This window comes from Episyrphus balteatus, chromosome 1 (assembly GCF_945859705.1).
Source record: "Episyrphus balteatus chromosome 1, idEpiBalt1.1, whole genome shotgun sequence".
NCBI lineage: Eukaryota > Metazoa > Arthropoda > Insecta > Diptera > Syrphidae > Episyrphus > Episyrphus balteatus.
Genome location: NC_079134.1, coordinates 14889446 through 14910202, shown reverse-complemented (window position 1 = coordinate 14910202; position 20757 = coordinate 14889446). Strand labels below are relative to the sequence as shown.

Below are 20757 nucleotides of genomic sequence, written 5' to 3'. Positions count from 1 at the left end.
TGAGAAGAATATTTTGGGTTGATGATGGTGATGATGATAATCCCGAAAGGGAATTGAAGGGTTAAGATACTTTTTTCGGTCGCTTAACGGCTAACAATATAATAAAAAGGATAATTTTTTGTTCTAAAGTGGTCGATGGAAAAAATTGGTATTTATAAACATCAGGAGCTGTTATATCAAATAAGGACATAGCTTAGGTCCTTAATAGTTCAAAGAATTATGAGTGTAAAAGAAAATTTTATTTCTAGTCGATTAGAGATTATTATCGGTGGACCGAAAATTATTTTAGAGATATTATCTTGTAATTAACACTTTTTTGGAATTTTTCGGATATTAAAAATATTTAAGTAAAAGGGTTCAATTGGTGGATTTTGTCTTGTAATTACTTACTTATTATGGACCGTTAGACATTTGAATAGTAAAGACTCTACTTAAGGGGACTCTAATTTTCTTTATGTGTCCATAACCTCAATCAAATCAAACTTAAAATTTTTCACACTACCGACGTTTTTTCGACAATCTTCAGTAGGATTTTTGGGTTTTTAAAGAACAAAAGTATTGTTGTTGTCTGCCAATTCTAAAAATTAATACAAATCCTATTTTATGGGGTCTAACCATTATTTTGAAAAAAATTGCATATTTTTGTTTGGCTATATCTTGAAAACGCATTGTCCTTAAGAGACCATTTTTGTTTCAAAATAAGCTGGTTTATGTGCTGAATCGAATGAGACTATAACCACGACAATCCGACTAGTCATAGTATACTAAAAAGCCTTTTTTTGTAGTTCCATTTATTTTTTTCATGCCTTTTAATAATATGTAGTTATTTTGTTACTTATTAGTCATTCAGTGAAATAGAAATTCAATATCAATAAGAAAATTTTTACATGTAAAAAAACTCATTACCTTTAACTTAGTTAACTAGAAAGTCAAACAATTTATTGTTAATTGTTTGATAATTTATATGTTTGAAACATTTATTAAAACAACACCTTTAAAGATGGCTCATAACTCAAACATTAGCATATTGAACTTTTATAAATATTATTTATTTTTAGAATATATAAATTGACGTATGCTCAGGTGGCATTTGCATTTCATTTTCAGAAAAAAAAATCCCCTTCCTCAAGGCTTTTTGCAAAAATAACAAAAAAAAAAACTTAAACAATTGCATCATTTGAAATGAAACTTCAATCATCATGTCAGCAACAAAAAAATTAAAAAAAAACTTCAATTAAATGTAGATATCATTTCTCATTGCATTGTGAATGCATTGTATTTTTTGTATTTTTCAACACCACTGACTGCCACTTAGACATCATTTGCATGTTTAACAGAATTGCTCTTCTATATAGACATCATCCAAGTGCCCCATAATTATCCCACTTGGAATACAACAACTGGCTAAAAAAAGCAATAACTACACAACACCTTGATTTGCTTAACAATTAAATTATTAAGTTTTTTTTTGTTGTACTTTTGTGCATTTCCCTCATCATTTCCTTATGAATAACTACTCTGGTAATTTTTTTTTCAACACTTCTCTTTTTTTTAATGACGAACTGAAGCCATCACTATGAACAGAAATTAACTTCAATAATTTCAATTGAATGCGCAAAATTTTGTATGTATGTAGGTAGTGCAAAGAAATATTCATTGCAACAACACAAATGATGATTGGAAAGGGTGTTTTTTTTTTAAGAACAAGAAATGTTAAAAAAATTGGTATCTTTCGAAAGCACTAGTAAACAAAAAAACGAAATAATTAACATATCGAATTTTGAACAGAAATCTTTTTCAAATTTTAAAATAAATCCAGATTAGCTGTTTTTGAACTTGAATGTTTTGAATTTTAATTTTCGAAAATAAGAAAGAATATCCAAAATTCATATAAGAACAAGATAAAGTTTTAAGACATTTTTGAAAACACATTTTAAAAATTGTTCGTGTTTTTTTTTTTAATTATTTTGAAAGCAAACGGCGCGCGCTCTATTAAAACGTTTTTGAACTTGGAAAAATTTCGCAAAATGTTTTTAAAATTTCAGGTACATATTCATCGTTTGAAATTTGTATTTTAATGTCAATTATTACAACGAAGTTGTTCGAGTTCGATAAAAATGTTTTTTTCAAACGTGGATGGCAACATGACCGAACACTTGTTTTCGAACTTTTTGAAGTAAAAATATTCGAAATAAAGAATAGTCGATTTAAAAAAGTCAAATGAAAAATTTATAAAAATCTTGTTTCAATTTTTTTTTGTTAAAAAGTTTCTAGTTATTGAATGTTTTGAAAAAAAATTTAGATCAACCTAAAAATATTTTCTTTGAGCACTTTCATTTTTTTTTTTTTAATTTCGAAAATACTTTCCGACACTTTCAAGTTTAAACAAAATAAATTGGTTTTTATTTAAAAAAAATCACATTTTCGAAGATCAGGTACCTAATTAAAATCTTAATAGTTGTTGAATTTTTTTTTTAATCAAATTTATAAAGATTGAGAGTTTTTTTTTTTAGATTACAAAATTTTCATGATATTTAGTTAAAAAAAAAATTCATATTCATTTTTTTTCAATTAAGAATCTTCGAACTTACAAAAGCATAGGTTGATGAAAAAAAGCTCGAACTGTTTAATAAAATAAAATTTTGATGTAAGCCTAATACAAATTCAAAGTTCATGACTATTTTTAAATTTTTTAAACAAGTGAAGTAAATTTTCGAAGTCAAAACTTAATAATTTTTTGGAAATTTTGTTTCTAATTTCTTCGAAATCAATTTTCTTTTTTTCTAATAATGAAAGAAAAGATTAAAAAAGTTAAAAATATTCAAAACTATCGTTTAAATAAAAAAATTACAGAGATAAATTATTTTTCACCGTCTTCAAATATTTGACAGTTAATTTAAAAAATTGATATTAGTTATGGATATATTTCAAGATTTTAAACTCTTAAGATCCAAATTTAAAAAGAATCCTCTGAAATGATTGTTTTTTTTTTAATCTTTCTCAAAGTGTCTAGATTAAATTTCGAAAAAGAATTTTTTTTTTAATATCGAAAAATTATTAATCTGTGAAATGTGTGTTTGAAAAAATATTCAATTCGAAATTATTCGAATAATATTTAAAAAATATTAAATCCTTAATATGTTGAAAACTTTTTCGAACATGCAATTTTCAGAAAAAATATTCTTGCATTTTTTTGTATGAAACACCCTGTAAAATTATTTCCATTCAATTTCTACAAAACTCAATTGTGAATCCAACTCTCGGTTGTTGTTATTGTACACACATTCTTCTGTGAATTCCAATTTTTTTTTTAACCAGCAACATCTGAAGTGTTGAGAGTTCTCAATTAAAATTTTGCAAACATTTTTAATAGTTTGGCGTGATAAGCGCCCATCATCATCATCCACAAGCCACCCAACAAGCGTGATGCACATCTGCAATGAGAATTGCTATTATTATACTAAAAACAAAAAAAAAAACACAACAACACATACGAGTACATGGCTATAAAAAGAAAATAATAAAACATCTTTCTGTCAGCCCTCTAACATGTTACTCGTATTTATTGCAACCGTATATGTCTGTTATTCTGTACTACCAGCTAGTAAAATGGCTCAATGAATAATTACAGAAACAAATAGCGAGCAAAAAAATCAATTATTTTTAACACTCACATTACTCATACAAATACACATACACACTCTAGGAGTTGCAGATAGTTAGCTTTGGCAAAGACTTGAAATTTGCAAAAAAAAAAAAAAAAAATTGGCATGCAAATAACAAACAGAGTGTAAATCAGATAAAAATTATTTAAAAACAATAATCCGACACTTTGCCTATCTAAATCCAAAAATCTTTTTCCATCATATAAATTTGCTCATATGGTCATGAAGTAGGTATTATTAATTTGAGTTTGTAAATTTTTTTTTTTATTTTTTTGTATGAGATACAGCGCCACCACCGCGAAAAAAGCGTTACAAATCGCTATTAACTGCTTAGATGCACATGCAGTTGTTGCCGCAAATAAGATAATAACAAACAGATACCAATGCAACATGTCGTCGTCGTTGAGTCGCACCACACTAAATGTATACACACACAAAATATAATTTGTATTCGTACGAAACACAAACATTCAACGAGATAGAAAATCTAATAAAAATAAACTTAATTATAGAATTAAATTATAAACTGTACCTACATAATTTTCTATAAGATTTATTAGATACATAATGCTTTTCTATGCGTAGAACAAAGTATTTTACGTGAATAGCTACACCAACAAACTCGAGTTTACACGATGCGACGACGAATGGCGCCAATGATGGTGGTTTTTGACGAATAAAAGCACAGGGACGGAGTTAATACTTAACTCACAAGGTTGGACGTTAAGATTGATGTCCTATGAAACATAAATTAATACTAAAAATAAAAAAAGGGGGGCTGCCACTTTTAAAACGGGAACTTCTATGTGGCAACCCTAGTTTAAAGGAAAAATTAACACATAACTAATAGGCGTGTTTTTTTGGCAAAGCTATCCGCAGTAGGATTTCCCAAATATCAACACTGATGAAAAATTTATATGCCAAAAAAACACACCTAATGTCATATCTACTTAGTTTGATCATGTAAGAAATTTTTTAAATGCCAAACAAAAGCCTAATTAGTGAACAAAACTATTGAAATAATATAAGGAATATAGTAGGCCTAAAATAATAGCAACTATTTTCAAATGAAAAAAGCACTACAAAATAAAAAGTTACGCATACACCACGGTGTACTGAAAATTTAAAAGTCCCTTAAAATCCACAAAAATTACTTTTTTTTTTAAATTTCTGTCGTTTGTCTAGCTTGAGTTCTTTATATTGTAATAAAATTTGTCGTTTGTCTACCCTACTCGTACTTTAAGAAAATATTCAAAAAACAAATTTTGTACTGACAAATTCAAAATCAAAGACTTTTTACTTGCTCAATAGGGCAAGTATTGGTTTCGTGTCAAAAAAAAAATTCGAGGTTTTAATCAAAACTAACATTACGATGATGGAGAAGCCCGAAAAAGTAGTTTTCGTCAGGACGTCCGTCGGTCTGTGCGTCGGTGCGTCGGTGCGTCGGTGCGTCGTCAAAAAAAGCTGTACATGAAGCTACAGGCTAAACGGGCGGACGGATTTTCTTGAAATTTGGTACAGATGATTTTTTTGCAATTTCCAAGGTTGGTTTTTTTTTGTTTTTTAATATCTCGCTTATAACGTATACCTCCCATACAAAGTTTTCGAGTTATTGCAAATTTCTCAAAAATGGCTCTAACGATTTTGATTAAATTTAACACACGTAATGCTGTATATAGTTCTAACATAACTGCGTTTTTAGTTTTTCTCAAAAAATACGGATAGTGGAAATATGGTCTTTACATTTTTCTAAATCGCGGATGTCGGCTCTTCCCGTACATCATTATGGAGTTATTGCAATTTTCTCAAAAATGGCTCTAATGATTTTGATAAAATTTTGCATACGTAATATTCAAAGTAATTGCAGTAAAACTGCATTTTTAGTTATTCTCAAAAAAGTCAAGTCAACTAAAAAATTTATTTAACTAGCATTTGGCCTCCATGTCAAATTTCCCTACATCAACCAAATTTCTTAAAAATGTATATAGAGGCAGCTCTTATAATCTTCAAGTAAGCTAACATAAAAGTGCTTTGAACTGCAAGAGCAAGTACGTGCGGCCCCAGTCGTGCATTTTTTTTATATGTAAAGAACTCGAGGTGGACAAAGGACAGAAGTTTGAATTTAGAAAAAAAAAATAGGTATTTTTTTGAAAATTTGAGGGGACTTTGAAATTTTTAGTACATAATAGAATAGATTCACCATATAAACGATAAAGAATTGAATTTTGCGCCTACAAAAACCGAAGAAAAACCCTTTTTTTTCTAACTTATTTGACTCAAAACTATTAAAACAAAAATTTATAGGTAATATTGCAATGCTCCCAAAAAAGACGTTAATCGGTCAATAGAATAGGCTCACTTGTCTTATTTGGGGAAAATGAGACGAAAACGACTAAATTGTTAATATAAAATAGTTTTTATCGATAATATTGGTTTTATTTTACTGAATTTATATTAAAAAAAAAAACCCTTTTAAATTAACAACTATCTCAAAAACTCCATAAGCCTTCGAGTAGTAAAACTTTTTCATGTTGTTTAAGTTTACTTTCGTTTATTGGTTTTTTGAATCGAAAATTATTATTTTCACTCCTAGAATTCACGAACAAGACATTTCCGACCTTTTCCAACAAGTTAATGGTCCGAAGAGTAGAAAGACTATTACAAAAGTGCGAGATTTTACTCGTTTTTCTGCAGTAAAACTGTTGTGACGGTGTGAATACCTCTTTATGCTACGGAAAGTCTACCTAAAGGGTCTGAATAAATCACTTAACTCTGAAGAGGTCATTTTGAGAGTGAGCTTGCATGAATTTGCAGTGTAACAAGACGACGTAAAATCAAGGCCGTTCTTATCAAAATATGAAATATCAACTATAACCATTTCTTAGGATACATACAATTTATTTAATTCTTCGGAAAGAACACTATCTTTCTACAGTTCAAAGACTAAGAGTACCTACTTGCAGGGCAAAATTTAATTTAAGATTTTAATACAGAAGAATCGAACCAAAGGATAGTTCGCTTTTCTTTTCATTTTTAGGCTCTTTTCCCCTAGTAACATATTTTTATTATAGTTTTTTTGGTAGTTTTCTTTATTTCTGAAAGAACTGCTAACTAGGTTCTACGGTTTTTAATTTTTTTTCTCAATTTTACACAAACACCTTAATTTTGTTCGGTCTACAATTTGATTTTTATTTTTTCTTCGAATCTAAGCCACTTGGATTGTGTCATTTTCCCTTAAAACACTTTACTCCACCAAAAAACCCGTTCACTCATCTAAGTTTCTTTGAACCCAAACTTACTTTAAAGTGGGTGAAATTATTCTATTGATCGATCAAAATAAGCTTCTTTTTAGAAACATTCCAAAACAGGATATACATTTACCGTTACAATAGTTTTTCAACTATAACCTTTTCTGATTTATAGTTAGGAAAAAAGACATGCTCTGAAACTGCATTCTGGAAAGGTTGTTGAAAAGCTTTTTTTTAAGCGAAAAAAGCTCTTCCTTGCCGTTTACAAGGTGAACCTATTTTTTTGACCGGCTGTGTATGCGTAACTTTTGTTGTGAATTTTGAAAATATGTTCTTTGATCATTTCCTAAACATAGGATGGACAAACGATAATTTTGGTTTATATCCATTTCTCGAGGTGGACAAACGAAAGCGGTTTGAATTTTTACCGACTTCTAAAAAGGAGGAGGTATTCAATTCGCCTGTATTATTTTTTTTTTTATGTTTGTTACCTCATAACTTTGGACTGAGTGAACCAATTTTGATAATTCTTTCTGTATTGGAAAGCTGGTGGCTGAAATTTCAATTTCGTTTAGTTATAGCCATAGGAACTATTAGAAAAACGATAAAACCCAGTTTTGATCCATGGAAGTCGGTTTTGTTTTTTGATAAAAAAGATTATTAAATAATCATAAGACAGAAAACTGAATTTGCTTTATTTTTTTTAAACGAAAATTTTGACTAATCCAACATGGATAAACGAATTAGACAAGTTTAGTTCAAAAATTTTGAAGTCGCAGTTCTGCCTTCACGGAGCCTTAGCAAATAGCAAAAAAGGTATTCATTCATCGCTTGCTCAACAAATGACCGCCCCTGGTTTCATAAATTCAGCAAAGTATTATATTTTGCACCTGTTTGCTTGCCGACTTAACTTCGACTTAGCTCTTCGGCTTACTATATTACATTTGGTATAGGGTGCTGCACTCGATCCAAGCACACCATCGAATCCACTGACGTGCAAAGAAGTACCTATCTTTTTCTTTCATTGAAATATTTCAACAAGAAGACAAGAAGAGGTAGGTAGGTAAAGCATTTAATTTTTCAATTGGCCATTAATTAATCGAGCGCAATCACTTTTGTGGTCTTATATAGTAATAATTGGAAATATTGGTGCAGAAAGGTATTTTTGTTGAAATTTTTTACAACTTCAAAGATATGTAGGTATGATGTAGATATTTGTTATTAATTAGACAAATCCATCATATCTATCGCATGCAAAACAAGTTTCTTTCTTTCTTTTTTTTTTTTTGTGTAACAAAATGATATAATTTTATTGGAATTTATGAATAATTTTGTTGAACAACCTGTCGATTTAGTGTAATTTCATTTACACTTTCAGTTATGGACTTTCATGTTATGGCCAAATGAGTTTTTGACCATTTCTTCCAAACGGCTTTATTGTAATCACTTTTGCTGATTCTTTTCTGTGAATTGCTTTTTTCAAAGGAATTTCTTTGAATTCCATTCGATTTTTTTTCTTTGAATTGACCATCCAATCGATATACATTTCTCGAAAAAGGTGATTCAAATCCGATTAAGATATATATTTTCATTTCCAAGCAATTGTCCAGTATTTCGTATTTATCTATTCTTACAGTGAAGTGCCAGGTGTAAAGATATAGAAAATGAATGGCGAGCGCAGAAAAAAAAATGCATAAAATTAGCATAAAACAGATTCTATTACATAGTACACATACGATACCGGGACCGGACGCCCAACTTTTAATACCTGGGCTTTTATGTAGTCATAAAGCGGTTGACAGGTTGTCTGTTTGTTTAGGATGTGTAAAGACACAAAGCAATTTTCTTTGAAGTCTACTGGGCTTTCACGAGGTGACAGTTCAAGTTAAAAAAAAAATAAAGTACCTACTAACTTCAATAGAGTACATGCATAAATACAGTGAACTTCGGTTAATTGAAACATTTTTTTTTGTTTAACCTTTTAAGACCTTTTTCATTAGCTGGAGTCAGATAAAGAATAAAGAAAAGGAATCATGACAGTTAAGACAAGAAAAAATAACAATAAGTCTCAGCTAGTTTTGATAAACATGTTTCTTTTGTAAAATAAGTAAAAAAAAAATAATTTAATTGAAAACTGCTACAGAAATTAAAAAGCAATAATATGTACTTTGGTACTGCTGCCAATTAATGCTGTTGGTTATAAAGCATTTTATTCATCAACATAGCTTCTTGACTGAAACAAATTCAACCTACAAAAATATTAAAAACATTTTTGCTTATAACTTTTTTTTGTATCCAAATTTGGACCGAATATGAACTACCTTAGTCTATTTTAAGTGTGTTCGCCAAATTTCATGGAAATCCGTATTATTTAACGTTTTTAGATTTATCTAGGCCTTAATTTGGAGACTACTTTTGTCGGCAAAAATTTAGATCAGGAAATTTCTGGATCATAATTTTACACATACCGACGGAAAAAATTCTTTTTTATTCTTGGACATTTGTTGTTTTTGATCAAATTTAAGAAAACGGTCACACACTTTTTTTTTGAAAAAGTTCACCTTAAATGAAGATAATGCCCATCTTAAATCCCATCCTATTAAAATAATAAAATGTCCGCTAAAGGGGTTATACCTAGTTGTAATTTTGAAAAAAATTCAAATAATTATTATGTACATTCAAAATATGCAAAAAAAATTATAATTTTTTTTGCATATTTTGAATGTACATACATTACATATATATGATTATTGTCCGAAAATTTCACATTGATACTGCAATTTCTTTCGGACAAAATAGCGTATTTGTGAAGACTTTTTAACTTAGTTTACATGATTCCAAAAATGTTAAAACCTTTTTTTCTCGAAACTGTGTTTTCAAAGTCGGTGAGCAAAATTTCTCCTAAAAGGTTGGAGTGATCGACTTGAAATTTTTACACGATCTTCTTAGATACGTTTGTCAGGTAATGAACGAAGGAATAAGGTTCAATAATTCGATTTTTTAAGCCACTTTAAAGTAAACATTTTCGTGAAAAAAATGATTTTTTTTTTCTTTGGGAAGCCGCCATTTTGTCAAAAATCAAAATTTTGAATATTTCTTCGTTCATTACCTGCGTTCGTCTATCTTGAAAATGAATCTTTTGGTTTTTTTAATTTTAGGTGATTTGGATCAGAGATATTTTGCTCACCGTCAGACACCTTTTTTTGGAGGTCTTCCAGGAGATCTACTACAAAGATAACGGAACGCAATATTTATTTAAATACACAGCGAATTCTTTTAATACATTAAATTTGCTATATGTACATGTATTCTATAAGTTTATATAATTAAATGCCTCTTCACAAAAAATCCACAAAAAAGAACGTTTTTTCGCACTTACAACTAGATATAACCCCTTAAAGTAAGTGGAAACCACTTAAATTCTATTTAATGTTTGAATTCTATTTTTTTTTTTAATAAAATGTGTTTCAACATAAAATGATTTTCCGCTTAAATAAAGTAGATTTCTTTTAAATTTGAGCATTCAAGAAATTAACAAGATTTGGCCGCTTTAATTTAACTAGGAATTCGCTTGTTTTTAATTTAGATATTTTTGAAAACTTGAATTTCCAGACCCCCATAGAATCTACAAAAATGAGCTTGCATTAACAAAGAAAGCACTTAAATGAGTGATGACACTTTTTACTGAACTTCAAAGAAATTACCCAAATTTTATATGAAAACGAAAAAAAAACAACAACATTTAAAATTAGCGACGGATAAGCGCAAACTTTAAAAGGAGTTAATTTTTCTATTTAATTAAATTATTGTTTTCTAAAGTGCAACACAATTTGATGCGAAGTCAGCAAAAAGACAAAATTTTAATTAAAACATGGAAGGATGAGTTTAAAATTATTTAAATTAACTTACGACAAACTAATTACAAAAAATCCAAATCTAATAAGTCGGGAATACTTTTGTCCCTTTTTTGCAAAAACAAAAAAAAAATAACAAAAAATTAGATAACGCTAAAAATTAACTACAAATGGTAAAATTTGGCAAATATATCTACATACTTCTACACTTAAAATTGTCGTTCATTTGAAATAAAAAAATGTTTTTAGGATCTTTTTTAACAATAAATAGTACCTACTTTCCATAGAACCGTTTCCTTGATGTGTGACTTTCTCGTAAACCAACGACCGATTTTAATGAACTTTTTTGTACAAAAAAGTTTTAGTAGTTTTATTAAGAAAAATAAAAAAAAATAAAGAAATCTTAAAAGAAATATTTAAAAAAAAATTTTGTTTGGATTTAAAAAAAAAGTTAAAATTTTTTTTTTGAAAAATCATTTTATTGAAAATATTTTTTTAGAAAATATTTTTTTTTGAAAACTTCTTTTTCAAATGAAAAAATAATCATAAATGACTCTAAATGAACCTGTTAAGGACAATCTTTTTAAAAATGTAGAGTAAAAAATAAAATTTTGGAAAATCAACATATTAAATATAAGTCAACGTTTTTATTATGTAATGACTTTCAAATAGATGTTTTACTATATTTTTACAATTTTTACTTGCGATATAGGTACTATATATCAAGTTATGCATTCGTACAAAAAAAAAAAGTTGAGATAACATTTTTCCATGACATTACGATGGTAGAGAATGCCAAAAAAGTGGGTCCCGGAAGTCCGTCTGTCTGTCAGTCTACTTGTCTGTCTGTATAAGGAGCTACAGCCTGAACGGATGGACCAATTGACTTAAAACTTGGTATGTAGCATTTTTTGGAGGCTCTCCAGAGGGGTTTTTGCAATTAATTTTTTTGGTCCAAAAATAACGGTACCAGTCATAAAAAAATTTCGGAAAAGTTTAATTTCACGAAAACAGCTCCAACGATTTTGTTAAAAAAATTCAAATGTTAGTTTTTAAACGAGGTCTATCTTTTGAAGAAAAATTTTTTTTTTGAAAATCATTATTAACGGTACCTGCCATAGGACAGCTTTTTTCAAATTTCTTTTATACAAAAGCATTTATATAGTTTAAATATAAGCCAAAAATAAAATTTTGAAAAAAATAATTTTTGGATTTTTAAAAAAATTTTGAAAATTTTTTTTTGAAAAATCAATTTTTTGAAAACGGGAGATTGAATTTTTTTGAAATTTTGTTTTTAGATGTTGATTAGTGATTTCTACAAAATGGCATACCAATTTTATTTTAAAACTTTTTTTTTCAAAAAATTATATAACAAAAATTAGTTTTTTAACAAACGGCTCTAACGATTTTGAAAATTTTTTTTCCTAAAAATGCACCTTAATATATGAAATAAAACTGCGTACTTGTTTTGTGGGGCGATTTGATTTCAGATATTGTTTTATTTTTTTTTTTGTTTTTTTTTTTTTTTTTATATTCTTACATTTCCCAAGTTTCTATATAAAAAAGTCTTAAAAACTTAAGCAACTTGAACTCTAAGAGCAAGTTCGTGCGACCCAGTCGTGCATTTTATTTTTTTAATTTAAACAACGTATTATTAAAAAAAAACTTGAAAATCACCACGACCACAAATTTTAGGAAAATTTATAATTTTCAGAAAAAGTTTTTGTAGTCAAATTTTGTTTCGAAATTATAAAAAAAAATTGAGATATTATCGCCAAAGTAAAAGTTAAAGTATATTTTGCTAATTTTTGACTCTCATTTTTATTAATCCCCTTTTTCTACAGGTCATTGCTTTTTTGATAAAAATCCGTCACTCATTTTTGTGTATTTTTGTTTTTATTAATATTTACCTGAAATATTTTGTTTGACAATAATTCATCAAAAGTTCATTAATCTGCTTGCAAATATTCACACACATGTCATTCATGTCATTCCTGTCGTGCGTCGTCTAATTGTCTACCAATTTTATATTTTTACTTAAAATTTATTTATTTATTTAGTGTCTCACTTAAGTAAAATTAAATGCATTCCCAAAAGAGGTTCGAAAAAAGTTCTATAAATCAAAAAAATCTTATCTTATTTTCTTTTGCATTTCGAAAATAAATTTCAATAAAACCAAACAAAATAATGTTGAAATGTTATTCCTATCCCAACTTCCCAACACATCCGGTCCTCGAAATTATTCTAACAATAAAATAGGCGCCCAAAAATTACATCGGTCTCTCTGTAGCTGTATCTTATTCAGCTTCTTCTATTTGGACTTGGAAAATAATTAGGTAGCTTTGTCAAATAAAAGCGGTTTCTAGATTCAAGATTTATTTGTTTTTAGGGTTTAGGCTTGTATTTAGGTATTATTACAAAACATAAAGACAATTTTTTTTCTGTTTTTGAAGGCATACTTATCTTCTCTTGTATTTTTTTTATTTACTCAAATTTGTTATCATCTTTTCGTCTTCATAAAAAAAAATGTACCTCCATTCACTTTCATTGTTATAATTTACAACCTTACGTTATTTTATTTCTTTAACGATTTCTTTTTGTTTGGTAAATTTACAAAAGAACTGATAATAACAAAGTTTACTTACAAATATAAAATGTATATTTGTTTAAATTTTAATTAAATATTTATTAAATGCACACAAAAAGTGTTGCCATCACTGTTGTTCTTCATCATGATAAAAAAAAATAAAATTTTTGTTTTGAAATTAACAAAAAAAAAAAAAAAAAAAAAATTAGTAAATAATGAAAATAAAAATTTGTTTCTTCTCATTCTCTGCATACCATCACCAATACCACCACCACCACTACTACTACTTCTACTACCACTAATTGTGTATGTGTAATACTCAAAAAATCAACTAATAAAACCACACACTAGACCCTGGGATGATAACCACAAACGGTAGCCATTTAAATATTTGAACTTAAAAAAAAAAAAAAATGTTATTTGTGTTTGTTAAGTTTTTATAATTTCTCGGTGAAAAGTTGGAGTTTTTTTTTTGTTGCATTTTTCAAAAAAAAAAAAAAACTCGCAACCCTTCTGGTTGTTGTGGACAAAAAAATGTATAAAAAAAAAAAAACACCAACAACTTCTAAACGAAATAAAAAAAAAAAGAAAGGGAAATTCATTATTTTCATTGTGATGTTAGCCTCAAATACGTATTTTAGAGATTCTTATCTAAGATTTATATTCCTATGCTAAATTATATATGCTGAACAAAGGGTGCACTAGACTTGCATTTGAAACAAAGTAAGATATCAGATTCAGAAATGACGAATCTACTTTGTGCAATAGGAGCCCCCTTTGACGGTATTAGCTTGTATTGTTTTGTACGACAGTAACTCTCTGCCATTCCGCAGCTCTAGGCCGGGTAGACCGCCGAAAAGGGGACCAGTTGGATTGTCTTTGCCGCCAACACATCTATCACAACATCCGCAATTGAAGAAACATCGTTTGGACAATGGAGACTATGCATATGAAAATGGACATATAAATGGTAAGTTGGAAATTTTTTATTTATACACTTGTTATCTTTATCAGTGAAATATATATATGCAAGGGAAATTCCAACGCGGGGTCCACTGATTCTGAAACTTAATAAAATGATAAAAATAAGTATGTATGTACTTGATTGCGCACTTGAAACACGTTTAAACAAAAATTTTTGCTAAAATGGAAGCTTTATTTAATAATTCGCCTATAAAAATTGGTCTTCAAATGAGATAGGTATTGGAAACACTCTGAAAATTTTTTTCTTATTTATATTTTTACTTGCAATAAAGAAACTAAAGGGCACGCTGCAGTTTCTTATTTCTTTCGCCAAATCCTCCGCAAAAGAAAATATATTTAAGTTCACTATGGCGTATACGTGCTTTTTTTTGTAATAACGCTTCGTATCGGTTTTTTTCCATAATTTACTTGCGATTTATGCCCAATCGACTTTATCGATTTTAAACAAATTTCTTTTTAAGGATATAATTTTAATTTCGTGCCTAGGTTCGGTTAGGTTAACGTGGCTATCAGCAGGAGAGCTAATACACTTAGACCTTAGATTGGTCCGTTGTGATACCACAATGAATCTTTGAGACTTTGTTTTTGGTACCTGCCATACAATCAATTTGGAAAAATTTACGATTTAACGATTGCGTTGAAAATTTATGTGGTTTGGACAGCCACCAAAGTCGCGAAACTCGTCTGATTTTGAAAAATTAAACGCCAATCGCTTCGTTAAATCAAAATCTATGGGCAATATTTTTTAGTTTTTTTTATTTGTCTTAACAAAAAAGTTATGGCCAAAAAACGCAAAAAACATCCAAAAAATTATTTTTAAAAATTTTGGACTTTCGTCACCACTTTAATAATGGACTGATTTTCATAAAATAAATGGCAATCGCTTTGATTAATCAAAATCTAGGGAAGATATTTTTTAGTTTTTACCGACTTCCAAAAAGGAGGAGGTATTCAATTCATCTGTATTTTTGTTTTTTTTTTTTGTGTTTTTTTTTTGTGTTTGTTATCTCATAACTTTGGACTGAGTGAACCAATTTTGATAATTATTTTTGTAGTGGAAAGGTGGTAGCTGCATTTTAATTTCGTTCAGTTTTAGCAATGGAAACTATTAGAAAAACCATAAAACAATGTTTTGATCCATGGAAGTCGGTTTTGTTTTTAGATAAAAATGATTATTTTTTATTTGTTTTAACAAAAAAGGTAATGGCCAAAAAACGCAAAAATAAAAAATATTGCCCCTAGATTTTGCGACTTTGGTGGCTGTCCAAACCTCAGCAGACAAATTGTCTGCACAGTTCAGGATCATGAAAATTTTTATGATAATTTCTATATCTTCGTGACCTTTTTCTTATAATATTTTTTTGATGAATTTTTTTGAAATGTTTGCTGGCATTTGCCTCGTTGCGACCCAGCAGCTTGTTTTATTCCAAATTTTTACTTTCCCTATAAGGTTTCGTGTAAAAAAAAATGAGAAAACCAACTGGAGAAACTTAAAAAAGTAGCTTTTGTTTTGTGTCCATCAATAAACATTTACGAAGGTTAAACGGGTTGATGCATTTCTAATTTTTCTTAAAAAACACGCCGTTTTCTTAAAAAAAAATATCAGTTTTGTCGATTCTTTCAGGTTTTGATTTTCTATCAATTTTATATCCTTTCAAAAAAAAAAAAAAAACATTAAAAAATTGGTACAAACTGCTATTTCTTCTAGCAAATTAAATACAATTAAACAAATAAAATCAACTCCCTTAAAAAAAATTTCCTTGAATGACTTCTATCATTTTCTTTTCGCCAATATTTTCAGTTAACATGTTGCAACCATGAAAACTGATCATAAGTTCAAACATGACTGTAATTTCTTAGTTCAATACTTTCAAAGCTGTTCAACAATATTGTGATAAACATTTAAGAAACTTCAAGAAAAAAAAAAATATTTTGGCAGTAGTCATCCTTCCCAAATACCATAGAATCTCCTTGAGATCGAAAACATAATAGAACCAGAAAATGAAGAAGGAGACACAAACATTTTTAGCGGTATTTATATTTAGCTTTTTTTATTTTACTTTTTTTTATTCTGAAATATTTCTCTTCCAATAATGAAAATTTATACTCATAACATTTTAAATGCAATATTTATTCAATTTTTAAACAAAAAATTATATTATTGAAATTCAAAAATATTAAATTTTTGAACATAAAAACAAAAATGCCTTAACTAAATAAAACTTTACCTTTTACAAAATTTTGTAAACCCAGTTCGATTTATTATTATCGAATAAATTATGAAGCTCATTGCTATTTTATCGAATAATTCTGCTAAAAGTTAGTTAAAACCCGCCCCAAAATAAATCTAACGCAAACGCAATTTATTAACAATTTATTTACTTCGTCATTCAAAAGCAACATTGTAAGTATGCATTTATCTATAATGTAAATCATTTCATTTTTCAATAACCCAAAACACTCAAATTTATTTACAAAATTCTCAATTAAATATTTAATAACACTCATTGACTTGATCCACCTACATCAGTTGATTGTGTATACACCATATTAGAGCGATTTGATGTCTGCTAAACCAATTTTGTGGTGACATTTTAGCTGTTGTTTTTTTTTTTTTTTGTAATTTTTTATATTTTCAATAACTAATAATTATTTTAGAATCGAACGTAAAAAAAAAAATTATAAAATAATAAATATTAAATTGAAATCGATGTCGTGGTTTATGTATGTGCTAGATATGTATACCTAAGTGATTTGTAATTCCAACCGGACTCAGTCATTTGTCGAAGTGAATGTATTAGATATCCCATAACTAATAATTTTATATACAGAACGAAGGCTATAAAATGTAAATTATTGCATACCCCATATATTTTAAAGAACGTCGTTTTATTGATATGTGCGCATTTAGGTGCCATTTTTGCATTCAAAGGCTGATTTGGAGTAAAAGTCTTCAATACGGTACAGAGGCATCAGCTACTAAAAAGTCTTTTCTTAACGTACTTCTTAAAAATGGAAGGACTTTGGAGCTCAAGCCGACTAAGTTATGACCCATTTAAGGTTTTTTTTTCTAAAATGCTTTACTGCAATTTCGCCTTTGACTATGATGCAAAACATCGAAAAAATACACACATCACTTTGTCTAATGTCATTAATTGATAAATTGTCAAATGGCCACCCCCAGAGAGAGGGCAGAGCCGAGTTGAGTTGTGTGATGGTAAAGTGCGGTTTCTAGAGCAGCTCTTAGTAACAACAACAGCAAATAATGATTACAGGTATAGATATCGCAAAATAAAAAAAAAAAAAACATGTAAAGCAATTTGTAAAATTACCTTTTTGTTTATTAAAAATTTAATTTTTAATTTAAGAAAAAATATGTTTTTCAAAATTGTTTTTAATTTTATTTTTTCTATTTTTTTTTTTTTAATCCTGATGTTGATATTGTAATTGTGTTTATCAAAATAAAAAAAAAAAAAAATAATAGGTATGGGAACACTTAAATTTATTGCTGTGATTATAATATTGTACCAACACGAGTATTTGATTTTTATAATTTTATAAATGTTTGTGTGACAATGACGATGTAATCCATCTTTAATTTGGTTTAATGTTAAAATAATAATAATAAGTAGCTTTTATTTTTATTAACTTTAATATTTGCCTTCAAATAATAGATATCTAGAACAAAGTGTCATTAAATTAAGTGCGCATGTTTTTGAAAAATTATATTGTAAGAAATTATATCTGGATTTACGTAAATACCTTTAGGGAAGGATTTTACTGACGTAATGTTTACTCTGATATATATATAACATATTTTTCTTTAGAGACACTGGCGTGACAAAAGTTTTAAATATAATTAAATTTATTGAGTTCATTTCAGACATATGTATATAATTCTAAACAAATCTTACACTGTTCATCAGTCAATAGTTTTTTTTTTTAACTATTTCACTTGCAATTACCATTAAGATAAAAGATATTAGTTGAAAAGTGCGTGTTTTCCAATACTTAATAGAATATTTCTAGATAGTTGCACAAACATTATTCATAATTTTTTCTACTTTGAAAAAGTTTTTTTTTTTTTTTTTTTATGCATATACGTTCTACAACCATGGCAACATTTTTTAATTATTTTAAAATGTTTGCTAGATATAAAAACTTGTGGAATGCTTTAGGGTTCTGACTAACTTAATCATTGTACAACTGATCATAGGACAAGTCATCATGGAATAAGTCATCAAAAGGAATATTTAATCTAAAAACGACAACCACCAAAAACTTTCTTTCACAAAATGTCCTTGACCAATTCCAGTATAAAAAATTTCTTCATCTGGTTATTACACTAATACAAACTATTCTTAAGATTTTTATTTTTTCTTTGAGAAAGAAATTTTGTTGATCTAATTTTTTTTTTAAATTACGAGTTTTTTAAAATGTTTCTACTCATTGGTTTAATTTTTTTAGCCAATCCAAAAAATTTATTTTAATACGAATTACTTGCATATACTAAGAAATATATCTTCAAAACCTATTATCTCTAAGCATACAAAAATAATAGCATTCAGAGTAAATTTTGGCTTCAAGCTATTGTTATTGCCTAATCGATTTTTCAAGATTAATATAACTCAACTTGAATAATTAAAATTTAATTGTGTTACGGGTGTGACATATAAAACATTATTTTCAATTGTTATTGCAACCTCTTATCCTGGGAACTAAAAAAACTTATCTTCATTACTACTTCTACCACAACTAAGACACAAAAAGATGTTAAGTCTTAGATATCAACTGTTTCGGGTGTGACAAACGAATTTAAAATGTGGTATTTTGCCATCAGAAAATAAAAATTTATTATTTTAATAATTGTACTCAGAAACAATAGTTTTTTTTTTCTTAAGATCAAACCAATTGCTCCTAGCTTTCTACAAAATGTAGGTATGCAACATTTTTCAAAGTGCAATTTTATCTCCAACACTTTTCTCTTATTTATAATAAAATCTCATGAATTGATTAACTTCTCGTACAAAAAGAGATACCATTTAACATCTATTATATTACATTGCCACTGATACATCCATTAGAAATTCATAAGGTTAAAAGTCTCACTCTCTCATCTTGTAAAGTGTAATTCAGATTCATGCTTAGTCATCATTCATCATCTTTAAAAAAAAAATATTCTCTAAACGCCAACACTCAAAATGTTTATTATCTCAAAAAAAAAAAAAAAAAAAAAAAAAAAAATAAAAATAAAGAAACTAAACATGAATTACACCGCTACAAGTCTGTATTTTCAAATCCATTGGGACATGAAAAACAAAAGAAGAAAAAGTAGAATAAAATTGTTCATATTCAAGATACAAAACAACTCAAACTCTGTATTTTAATTGAATGAAGCGATAAACACAACAGAATAAAACATCACAGCAAGCAACAACAACATCCAACATGCATCATTTTTTTTTTTTGTTTGTTAAGACGCCACAACCACAATGACTTCGCTTGGGGGCGTCTCATGTCTTCAAGATTCTTTCTTTATTTTTGTTTTATCTCGTCTTTGAGATGAAAAGTGCATTTCATTTCTAAAAGAACTTTGTACACTCATAGAAAAAATTATTTATTTTTGATGAATTTTCCTTGATTCTCTTAAAACTGAAAAAAAGTTGTAATGTTGTTTGAAAATATCTCGTTTACGCTTGGTTTAAGGGAAAACTTTTAAGAAACAAACTTATACCTTGCGAAATTTTCTATCAAATGAATCCAAAGATTGTTTCTTAAAAATATAGTATACTCGAGATATTCTAAGAAAAGTCATTTTGGTCCTTAAAAAAAAAAAAAAAAATCAACAAAAACTGCTAAAAAGCCTTTTATTTTTGTAAATAAAATACTAAAAAAATTTTCTTAAAAATAAAGTATTTTTTATTGAAAATATCTACTGATTGTTTTTAGAGACAAGTTTTAAGAAACAAACTTGTAGCTTATGGAATTTTCTATTAAATAAATCTAAAGATTGTTTTTTTAAAATATACCTTCTATTTTCGAGATATTATAAGAAAAGTCATTTTAGCCCTTAAAAAAAAAAAAATAAATAAAAATCTAAAAAGCTTATTTCTTAAAAATAAAATACTAAAAATTTTTCCTTAAAAAAAGTTGTAATTTTGTTTGAAAATATCTCGTGAACGCTTGGTTTAAGAGAAAACTTTTAAGAAACAAACTTATACCTTGCGAAATTTTCTATCAAATGAATCCAAAGATTGTTTCTTAAAAATATAGTATACTCGAGATATTCTAAAAAAAGTCATTTTGGTCCTTAAAAAAAAAAATCAACAAAACTGCTAAAAAGCCTTTTATTTTTGTAAATAAAATACTAAACAAAATTCTTAAAAATAAGGTAAATAAGGAAAATATCTACTGATTGT

At 27.7% G+C, this 20757-nt stretch overlaps 1 protein-coding gene across 13 annotated transcripts in view; it reads left to right on the top strand.

Annotated features, from left to right (window-relative positions):
- Positions 1 to 20757, top strand: part of LOC129905547 (uncharacterized) — a 47644-nt gene that overhangs the window by 16374 nt on the left and 10513 nt on the right. For 4 of the 13 annotated variants that reach the window (XM_055981031.1, XM_055981027.1, XM_055981026.1 and 1 more), the window contains 2 exons: positions 13706 to 13729; positions 14188 to 14324. In XM_055981031.1, the coding sequence (XP_055837006.1) occupies positions 13706 to 13729; positions 14188 to 14324 (161 nt within the window). The remainder of the gene's footprint in view (positions 1 to 13705; positions 13730 to 14187; positions 14325 to 20757) is intronic. The other 9 variants (XM_055981038.1, XM_055981032.1, XM_055981039.1 and 6 more) reach the window with 4 other exon arrangements.